The sequence below is a fragment of the Temnothorax curvispinosus genome, unplaced genomic scaffold (genome assembly GCF_003070985.1).
Source record: "Temnothorax curvispinosus isolate PA1 unplaced genomic scaffold, ASM307098v1 QBEX01010810.1, whole genome shotgun sequence".
Lineage (NCBI taxonomy): Eukaryota > Metazoa > Arthropoda > Insecta > Hymenoptera > Formicidae > Temnothorax > Temnothorax curvispinosus.
Genome location: NW_020220590.1, coordinates 380,096 through 391,010, shown reverse-complemented (window position 1 = coordinate 391,010; position 10,915 = coordinate 380,096). Strand labels below are relative to the sequence as shown.

Sequence of the window (10,915 nt, the reverse complement as noted above, 5' to 3'; positions counted from 1 at the left end):
GATTTAACGATACGGACTTAATTCGAGAGATCAACAAATGGTGAGAGACGAGAAAAAAACAAAAACAGTGATACACGGAGACTCTATATAGAAATGGAAAAGGTGGAAAGAGGAGCCATTCCTGCAGTAGCCAGAGATTAATTATTTACGACGTTTACACATTAGAAAGAAAAAATAAATAAATAAAAGAGGAAACTTGTGAATTGTCAGTTTGGCATTGAAGTTGAGTTTACAAATGTGACAGAACAACTGTGTTTATACTAAACCTCCGCATTCTTTTATTAAACCTGCGAAGAGAGACCCTCCCACGACGAAATCGCTTCCCGACGTACCCACGCCACATGTACCCCACACAAGCCCATGCGACGCCGACGATCTTCGGGCAAGCCACGCTCACAATTGCACCTTTTTTGCAGGTGAACATTTCTATTGACATGAAAATCGTGGAAACTCGTAGATTATCGATTGATCACGCGCTAACATAAAAAAATTTCCTAATGTAATAAAGTAAATAGTTTGATCTCGAAGTTTAACGTTCATCTGCAAAAAAATGCAATTATGCGCGTAGCATAGACGTGCCGTATTGGATCGATGATTACTATCTCTTTTTCTCTCTCTCTCTCTTTCTGTCTGTAGTGCCCACCGAGCTTTGGATTGCCCTACCCACCTCCCATGGGATTTGGTGATGATGGTAAGGGGCTATCTCCCGCCCCCCGGCACCCACCCACGGATATAAGTAGTGCCACAGGTCCACAGTACTTTCGCTTACGTACGATTATCTGGTTGTAATTGTGTTTTGAGAGAGGCAGTTTCTTTATATCAGATAAGAAAAAAGTTCTCAAGAGGCGATCCTCTTTCACAACCAAAAAGGAAAAAAAAAGTTCATTTGTTTGTCATAAAGTCTGCAATTCATCGAGGAACCATCTCGACACGGTGAGGGTCAGGAGTTTCTCAAACTAGTTTACGTCGTGAACTCTTAAAACGTGCGAACACACACATGTATATATATACATATATATATGTATATATATACGCTGAGTAGCTCAATAACGATACAAATGTAACGGTTTCTCCATTTTTATATTCGCGAGAAAAATCTCCTCTTCAAGGAATGATAAAGAAGCTGCATCCGTATCGTAGAATTCGTTCCCACTATTTACTAAACGAAATGTATATACCTACATGTACTACGATCAATAATATAAATGATATGGAAAAGTCATAAGAGTATACCCGAACCCAGCTATACCGTCTCAGTGCCCCACCTGTGGCCTATCTTTTCCTTGTGTTTCTGCAGAGCGCGCTCCGCAACATCTTTGTTAACAAATTGAACGTAAGCCTCCCCAGTACTGCGGCCCGTGTAGTCTGTCGGTAGTGAAATCCCGTTCGGCAAAATCTCCAACCCTGACCCACACATAATCAAACATCGATATTGTAACTTATAGGAAAACCCATTAGGAAAAAGAAGTTATGGTCAAGCTTATTAAAAACCCTTACAAAAAAAAGCAAGATTCTTTTCTTTAAACTCTAATATCGCGCATACAAGTGCGCATTTTATTTTTCTTTCTTCCTTCTTTCTCTTCGTGATTCTCCTTATATGAATTAGGATATTAAAATTGCCACGCCGAAAACCAAAGTTAAGAATTAAGCTTGATCACCGAGTCGCGCAGTGAAAATACTTTTGTCTCGTTTGTACAAATCATAAAATCATAAATCAACGGCGCGCTCGTATGGCACAACTCAGATCTTAGCGGGATCTTAAATCTTAACTGAGGCTAATCGTCGATATCAGGATACAGAGACGTCGCTTTAGATGGTATTTAATTTCTGCTACTCTCGTTATCTTGTTACTTTTAGTAGCCAATTTTAGAATAAGCACGTAACATTAGGGAGCAATTGTTGCAGCTTGCTGGGATTTGCTAATGTGAGATAGTAATTTTAGTCTGCTATAAAGCCATCGAAAGTATTCCGTCGCTGCGTTCCTGAGATAATTGTCAAATTTCGTCTATTTACTTTCGTCTTATGAAAAGGGGAGTATAAAAATAGAAAGAAAGTTACGTATTTAAAAAAGATGAACAGGTGTCTGCTTTCCAAGGATTAAATAAAATCTCAATGACACTTGGGTATCAATTAAAAAGCATTGATACTGAATACTTTGATTGTCGCGTGTCAAGTACCTGAGAAGAATTGCGCAATTTCCTCTTTCGAACAACCAAAAGGTAGGCCGCGCAATCTCACGCAACCGTCGTCCATCGCGTTCTCCAAATTAAGACCGCTCCTCTTCACGACCCATTCCATCTCGCCGCGTTTTGCTTTAAAAACTATAAAACAGTAACGATACATGAATTATTACAAAAGATTTAGTGACACAGATAATACAATGTATATCGTAACAAGAGAAAAAAAGATAACTTTCTTATTTATCACAATATACTTATTTAACATCTAAGTTCATTTAATATACTTCTACAAATATATCTCTACAGATATATTCGTAGATTAAAAATATAAAAATAAGAAACTTGGTATCTCAGTATCTCAGGAACATTCATAAACAGATAAACAAGTCATAAAGAACCATAAAAGAAATTCTAAATACGTTAAGAGAATTAATTTAAAATATAAATAAATCAACCTTCAATATAGCGATGGCCCATATGATCCCTATCTCTTTTGCATGCCTTCTCGATATCTTCCGGAGTATCCATTTCCACGTAGGCTTCCCCACTGGGGCGCCCCTCACGAGACGTAGTCATATGAACTCCATTCTTGCCATTCGAGATTGAACAGTCGCCGAAGAACTTCATGATCTCGTCCACGGTGGTGGACCACGGCAGCCCGCGCACCTTAACAACGTATCCTTCCTCCTCGTGATCCCCACTGCCGCTCGACATGGTTCTAATCTAATATGATCTCGCTCCGAACAATGCCTGTAAATACAAAGATGAGATAGTTCGCTTGGTTTAACACAACGACGTTAATTGTGCAACAGAGACAAGACTCGAGCATATCGAGTTATCGAGTACCAGCAATTTCGCGGCGGTCGAGCTTCCGAAACATCAAGATATAACGTAATAAGGTTTACGTCGACATTTTGGAAGCTGCGCCCGTGCAAGAAACATACACCGATCGTAAACAAAAATAATAAAAAGGAAGAAAAAGACGAAAACTGGGATACCGCGAGGATTTCCCGGATTTCCGTTGACTTCGAATCGCTTTCGGATACTGAGTATCGATAGGGAGAAACGAGACAAGGTTAAACGAGAAAATATTGACAGAGGAACGAGACAAGGTTCGGTCGTCCGGTCAGCCGGACTCGACTGCGCTCGCACATTCGCTTTTAACTCAAAAGCAAAATCACGTAGGAGAATTAACGAGGTGGAGAATCTAAAATCACATTGCGCGTAGACGCAGGAAACAAATACGTAGTGAATCTACGGTGTCTCGCGGGGAAAACTACCTGGATGGGGAAACGCCGTTTGCGAGAAACGCGATCGAAGACGGATTCGCGATGCCGGAATCCAACTTTGCTCAACTTACCGCCGCGAAGGCGTCGAAACACCGTCCTCGTAGAACCAAGGTCGATTGTAGCGATCAATTAGAAAAACGGAACACCCACAGCCCGCAGTATTGTCCTCGGAATCGGTTTCTACGACGAACCGAGGACCAACACCACCGATGAACCGAAGAATTCGTGAACGCAAAATGGCGCGTGATGGCGGCGCGTTTGATGATTTCGATATATGAGCAACGCAAGCCGCGTTTCCATAAAGACTGCTGCGCGCGCCCTCTTCGGAAGCGCGAAGACGGAGCAGCATTGGGCGCGTTCAGCAGACCAAGCCGCTCATAGCAGTCGAACGTAATTGGCTCTTACTTTTAGAACCAACCAATCAACGCAGAGTGTTGATAAGACGAACTCAACAGTTGTATCTGCTGAACGCGGCCATTGGGACGCGTTCAGCAGACGCCGCGCAGTAGCAGTCGAACGTGATTGGCTCTTACTTTTAGAACCAACCAATCAACGCAGAGTGTTGATAAGACGAACTCAACAATTAATTGTCTGCTGAACGCGGCTATTAGTGAATTTAAAGTCATATAATATGAAAGAAGATTAAATAAATCTTTCATTGGAAGGAGATATTCGTATTATCTTCTCTCTTATTCTTATTCTTATATATTCTCCTTATATATCCTTTCTCTCTGATGTATTATGGCTACGGTCAACGTGACGCTACAAATTCTTTGAAACGTTCTTTTCTTCTTCTCTTTTCTTCATTGGAAGAAAGAGAAGAAGAACGCTTCAAAGCATTTGTAGCGTCACGTTGACCGTATAGCCTATGTAAGAAACCATTTGATCATGCATATATGGCCGCGGTCCATTTGACGCTATACAAATGCTTCGAAACGTTCTTCTTCTCCTTCTTTCTTCATTGAAAGAAAGAAGAAAAAGAATGCTTCGGAGCATTTGTAGCGCAAGTGGACCGCAGCCTATCTCTGTATTTTTAATGTGCTGTCAGCTATTGTAATGCAGTTTATCCGCATATAATTTTAATTTACATCTATCTACATTTATGATCTACCTATATAAATCTATGATTTATTTATATAAATCTACAGTCTATTTATATAAATCGACGGTTTATCTAATATAAATCTACGATCTATTTATATAAATCTATAATTATATGATCTATCCGTATTATAGTTTGGTGAATTTCTAACGTGCGACGTGCGACTCGCCGTTGTAGTAGTCAATGGATTTTCTGCCACGTCGCCGTGACTCTTGCCGGATCGGTGCTCCCGCACCGTCTCGCAGGCTGAAGGAGAAACAGAGAAGGAGAGAAGGAGCGCGAGAGAAACCGGACGACTTATTAGCGGAGTAGTGGACGGACGACGACGCAGCGGGCGGTCTGGGTTGCGCGACGGCGACTCGGTCTTTCCCGGCACGCACAGCAACGTTTACGGGATAGGGAAGAGCGGGTAGAACCGCGAGGAGGCGATCGCGCGCGCGAGTGCGGCGGCCGGCCGACTGACACGTTCTCGTCGTCGTGATAATCCCACGGTCCGTCGTCTCGTTACACGCGTCCAGTAAGTCCAGTTGAGCGAGGACGCAGGCAGCGGACAACGCGACCGAGCGGAACGGGCGAGAGCGGGCCCAACGAGCGGAGCGACCCAGCTATATACAGCTACGACGAGCCGTCACGATGAGTTTCCTATTGTGAGTTGCTCCTCTCTTCGCCCGCGCGACTTTCTCCACCTCCGTCCAGTCGAGTCGAATTGAATCGCCGCCCTCGTCCGATCGATACATCCTTGCAGGAAGTACGAGGACGCGACGAGGCCGACGAGGTCCCTCCCTTGTCCGTCTCCTCCGGTGACAGCTGACGACTTGTTTTTTTTTTTCTTTTAGGATCCGCGAATCTTTGTTTTTCGTTCCACTCCGGGACGTTCTCCTTTCTTCTTTCTCTTTCTTTCTTTTTTTCTGTATCTAATCTAAAAATCGAATTTATCGGTTCTCCACGACGACGAACTCGACGAGGGTGAGTCGATGCCGTCCGCCGGTGGATCGATCGAGGGTAAAAATAGCACGCCTATCGCGCGCGCGGGCGGCTCTTCCCTTTGCGCGTCTTCCCGCGGGACCCACCATGTTCCACGACCGTGGTCAGGATTATCGCTCGACGCGGCGCGTAATCTATGAATCATCGGTCTCGGTGGCCGCGCCTTGTGGTCTCCTCGTCGTCATCGAGAGTCCCCGCTCGACGCCGACGCTCTCGATGTCCGCTTTGACATCCGCGATAAATAACGGGCAGCCGCCGCTTTCTGCGTGCGCGCGATCACGATCAGCTGAGCGTCACAACTCGCGGCCAAGCGCGATTTCTCTCTTCTTCGTCTTCTTCTTTTTTTTTCCTTCCAGCTGCGCCGTCCTTCACGTTTTTCGCGTCTGCAACGAAAAGTATATTTAGGCTTTTCCGTGGGGAGAAGAGAGGCGATCGAGGAGAGAAAGCGTAAAGAGACGTAGCTAAACGGAGAAAGAGAAAGGGAGATGATGTTTGCTCTTTTGCTCACTTGCTTCTTGTTGCTCATTACGCAGCAAGTGTAGGCGTGTTTTTGGAGGAGAAAGAAGAGAGGGTTGAATTTTTGCTGAATGTAGGAGAATATCATATTCAATAGAAAGTTTAATACAAAATCACTTTTATGCATTTCTGCGTGTGAGAAAACGAATATACATATATATTTTAGACTTTTAGACTTTGTTTAAATATTTCAGGGAGTGTAGAAGGGCATAGTTAAACGGAGAATTTATTTTTTGTTTGTTTGTTGAAGAAATGCAATTTCTGGTAAATTAGAAGATAAAATTATTGAAATAAAAATTTTGGTAAATAAAGTAATAGGAGTAAACTTGGAATCACGTATTATACACATCTCTAATTTTTAATTAAATTTCTTGATACTTGCCATTTTTAATCTTATCAATAACAGGAATATAAGTCGGCAGTTAATCGAGTTATCTGTAGCGATAAACGACCTACATTTATACGATATCTTTTTGTCTTGTTTCATACTTCAGATTCCGAAGTAAAGATACATAATTAATTATAGTATCATATAGTAAATATCGATCTACAGTATTAGAGAAATAACTTCAAATCTCCTAGTAGCAAATAGAAATCACAAATAATGCTCTTCTGATATTTGTCCTTTTATCTTTTCTCTCTCAGTGGGAGCAGGTCTTCGAAGACCTTTAAACCAAAGAAAAATATCCCGGAGGGCACTCATCAGTACGACCTGATGAAACATGCCGCTGCTACGCTAGGCTCTGGTAATTTGCGACTGGCCGTTATGCTTCCCGAAGGAGAGGATCTGAACGAGTGGGTCGCCGTTAACAGTAAGTCGAAACGCCCGTTTTCCGTTCTCATTGTGTACCACGCATCGACCAGATCTAAACGTCATTCTGTCTCTTCTCCCTAGCCGTTGATTTTTTCAATCAAATCAACATGCTGTACGGCACCATCACAGAATTCTGCACGGAGGAGAGTTGTCCCATAATGTCGGCCGGACCGAAGTACGAATATCACTGGGCCGACGGCCACACAGTGAAAAAGCCTATCAAATGCTCGGCACCCAAATACATAGACTACTTAATGACCTGGGTGCAAGATCAATTGGACGACGAGACTCTATTTCCATCCAAAATCGGTAATTGTATTATTTTCTTTACGCTTTCTCTCTCTCTCGCCAATTATCCCCGAGCCGAAAACTAATTCTCGATTATTCTCTTTGCAGGAGTTCCTTTCCCTAAAAATTTCTTGTCTATCGCGAAGACTATCCTGAAGCGGTTATTCAGAGTGTACGCTCACATCTACCATCAACACTTTAGCGAAGTCGTGCAGCTCGGCGAGGAGGCGCACTTAAACACGTCGTTCAAGCATTTCATATTCTTCGTTCAGGTATATAATCATAGTCTCATTTAAAAAAGATTAAGAGGATAAATCGATAACAAGAGTAATGATAACATTTTTTCAGGTGATATGATAATGCATATAGCTGTAATACCTTATTATTTGAGTTTATTTCTGATATCTAATGTTTATTTCTGCTATCTAACGCTACTGATCTCGCATTATAGGAATTTAATTTGATCGAGAGAAGAGAATTGGCGCCTCTGCAGGAGCTAATAGAGAAACTGACGGCGAAAGACGCGCGATGAGTCCGTCTACCATCTACGAGCCACTCGTCCTCTCGAAACTTTTCCAAAGAATCTCTCAACCACGCTGTCTTCGCTAACCCACACATACAATTGCATTATTTAAACTGATCTATTAATCGCTAACCCCACGATCTGCCTCCGTCTCGAAGAATTGGCGGCGAAAACACGCTGCCGTTCCGGAAACAAGTGACTGATAACACCAGCAAATGCCTAGGGTGTTCGCTCTAAAGCCTCATTCTTCTCCGACGGCGAATGGATGTATTCTGTATACTCACCGCATACATATACACATACACAACACAAACAAAAAGAGAGAGATAGAAAACTACTATCGAGTGGATAAGGATAACGAGACGATAGTTCTAAGACGGCGCGTTCGACTTTGTGACTCGATCTTTTCTCCGAACGTTCCCCAAACACGTTTCAATCGTAATTTATTGCGTTTTATCAATTGCACACCGCTGATACGCGAAGGAGAGACAGCCGGCAGCGCGATTTTCAGTACAAAGTGTCGGCGCATCTCGAGAAGAGGGTGTTTCGAAAATGCTAAATAGACGCGTCTCTTTTTCGCAAGCGAACAAGACCACTCGTAATGCTCGCGGGTTCTGCAATTTTGTTATTATTATCCGCCGCTCTATTATCGGATGTAAAAATACTGTCGCTATTATGTGAATGTAGAAATTACTGATCGTTTCGTACGGCTATGTACGAATGCAACGGCATATCGTGAACTTCGTACGGTTACTTTTACGTTTAGGGATAGTTTTGTAAACGATTATTTCCTATCATTTCTACGGGTTAGCATCCCGTATCGTATTTTTTTTTTTTTTTTTTTTTTTTTTTTTTTTATCGAAAAACTGCACATTGTTGGTAATAACATATTATATATATAGTGCCGTTAAAAAAAAGGAAAGAAAAGTTAGCGCGCGCAACACGCTATCGCATTACTACTGTAACGACTACCTTAAGAGATATCGTCCTGTTAAGCGCTTATAGACTTATTTATACGACTAGGGTTTTTGTACGCGTTTTGTCCCCGTAGAAAGTGATATTTCCCGCTTCAGACGCTTTTCAAATGCCGGTAGTCAGGCGGTCTACGTCGTCTTACTGCAATTCCCCGTATAATTCTCAACAATTTTCCGTTTCCGATTTCTAGAAATTACCGTCACGACAACGTTATCGGCAAAAAAAAAAGATATTACGGTGTTTCCGCAAACGCCAATTGATGTAACACAATATCTTACTAGCTCTTATTTATCTTCGTCTACGTCACCGTCTAATTGATTTTATGCTGCATTAATGAACAAAGGATTTCTATCGAGCCAACACTCTAATCGTCCACAAAAGCTCCAATCCGCAACGTCCGACTTCGAGTGCTTTTTTTAGTCGGTACTTAAAGAGAATAATTGTACAACTCTCGGGCTAACTGCGCGTCGCGAATTGCACAAGTAACATAATAATTGGTCGCCGACTATTATTACCACTTAAATAAGATAACTCGATTCGTCACGAACGTGTATCAACGTAATTTCGTCGTTTCTTTCGGCAAGCTGCGCGTATACGATAACGATAAATCTTTAGGAAAACTCCGAAGTGCTGAGAAAAAGTCATAAAAATGGAAACATATTTTTTTCATTGCAGTAGACGTTAAGAGTTCGATCGCGTGAACCTTGTATATGTATACGTATATACATATTGCATATATATATATATATATATATATATATATATATATATATATATATTGACGTATTTTATTATAACGACACAAAATAGTGATTAATGACAGCGAAGTAAGGTGATAGCGCCGAGGGACGAAGGCGGCGCGTATAGACGCTGAACATGTAGACGTAAATGATAATGATAGTAATGGTAATATTATATTCGGTACTTAAGGAAAGGCGATAAGAAGCGGAGAGAGCGAGAGCAAAAAATACTCGCCTGCGTTCTTCGGAGACGGTAACAATAGTCCGTCGCGATGGACGATAGTCGCCTACTAGAAGACTACTTCATTCATTCTCGATAACCGGTTACAAATGACTATTTTTTGGTCTTGTACGAATATATCAGCGATGTCTCGACGCTAATCCGCAACTGCTATCCATTCGTGATGTTTATAGACGCTTACCTTAGCGATGATCTCCCCCGATCAGAAAAAAAACGCGTTTTTTCTCACTTTCCTCTTGAGCGACTTTCCGCGGCGCGAGTGCCTCAAACGCGACTGTCCGACACGGTCGTGCAAATTATCTGCGAACAACACGTTTCGAAATTATCGTAAAATAAATATTACACACGGAAGAATAGCGAAAGATCGAAAAAAAAAACTCGACGCCGGAAGAGCCGAACTGACGAGGGATATATTTCTCGAGTATTCACAAATTCTGTAACTTTTATAGATCTCTATTAAATTATAAATAAAGTAAGTTTTCGAGGACATTTTCAAGCTCTTAGCTGAACGTCTCGAGAAAGAAAGACGGCTGTCTGCAAGATTGTTCCGAATCTTCGGCTCTTTTAGCGTCAAAATTACGCGCACTAAGTAATCGTAATCTGCTAAGATTAGAAAGAATGAAAATTAACGCAAGGTTTGTAGAAACTGATTTGACGTTGATAATCTGATCAGTCGAGTTGTGAACACGAAGCGATAACTCGATCGCGTAAAGGGACCATTTTTACGCTAGAAATCCTCTTGAGATCATTTCTTTACGCGTCGGGGAAGACGATCGTGTTGAGATGAGGTTGTATTCTTTTCGTTCGGAACGGCCTTTCGCGGGGAGTTCTCAACGACCAACTGTCCGCTCGTCTGATAGTAACGCTAGTGATATATGTGCAATGTAAATAATATTTTTCATGATTAAACGGGAAAACCCTCGCGTCCTAATCACGGCGCATGGGCCGCGTCTAAAATGTTTATAGTCCTGAATATAATCTTGTAATCTTTCTGTAATAAATATCGTTCCGATTGTATCCGCTTACTTTTTTCTTCTTATCATAAATAGTATGAATTACAGATATCTGAACTTGTTACGAAAAATTAATTAATTCCTTTTTATAATTATTTATCAAATTATTTTTCGACCAAATTATTTTTCAATTGCTAGAGATTTATATAACGCTTGATAAAAGATGCTTAATTTATTTATAACTCCCGTTTAGTCTTTTTATTATCACCTCAAGAATTATTTTCTTTCTTTTTTTCTTGTATATGCAAAG

At 41.5% G+C, this 10,915-nt stretch overlaps 2 protein-coding genes across 2 annotated transcripts in view; one reads left to right on the top strand and one right to left on the bottom strand.

Annotated features, from left to right (window-relative positions):
* The window catches only part of LOC112460778 (heterogeneous nuclear ribonucleoprotein H2-like), a 6,292-nt gene extending 2,572 nt beyond the window's left edge, over positions 1-3,720 (bottom strand). The window contains exons 1-4 of the mRNA XM_025025621.1: positions 3,541-3,720; positions 2,636-2,930; positions 2,178-2,321; positions 1,250-1,404 (exon numbers count right to left, since the gene is read on the bottom strand). Coding sequence (XP_024881389.1) covers positions 1,250-1,404; positions 2,178-2,321; positions 2,636-2,894 — 558 coding nt within the window. The 5' untranslated portion in view covers positions 2,895-2,930; positions 3,541-3,720. The remainder of the gene's footprint in view (positions 1-1,249; positions 1,405-2,177; positions 2,322-2,635; positions 2,931-3,540) is intronic.
* Positions 3,721-4,793: 1,073 nt separating this feature from the next.
* On the top strand, positions 4,794-10,669 carry LOC112460772 (MOB kinase activator-like 1). The gene is made up of 5 exons (XM_025025611.1): positions 4,794-5,218; positions 6,717-6,883; positions 6,967-7,194; positions 7,282-7,445; positions 7,625-10,669. Exons 1-5 carry the CDS (start codon positions 5,205-5,207, stop codon positions 7,703-7,705), a joined length of 654 nt encoding a protein of 217 aa, XP_024881379.1. The 5' UTR covers positions 4,794-5,204; the 3' UTR covers positions 7,706-10,669.
* Positions 10,670-10,915: the final 246 nt, after the last annotated feature.

Coding starts and splice junctions, on each gene's coding strand:
- LOC112460772 (XM_025025611.1), top strand. Junction 6,884..6,966: donor CGAGTGGGTCGCCGTTAACA/GTAAGTCGAAAC, acceptor TCTTCTCCCTAG/CCGTTGATTTTTTCAATCAA. Junction 7,446..7,624: donor ATTTCATATTCTTCGTTCAG/GTATATAATCAT, acceptor CTCGCATTATAG/GAATTTAATTTGATCGAGAG.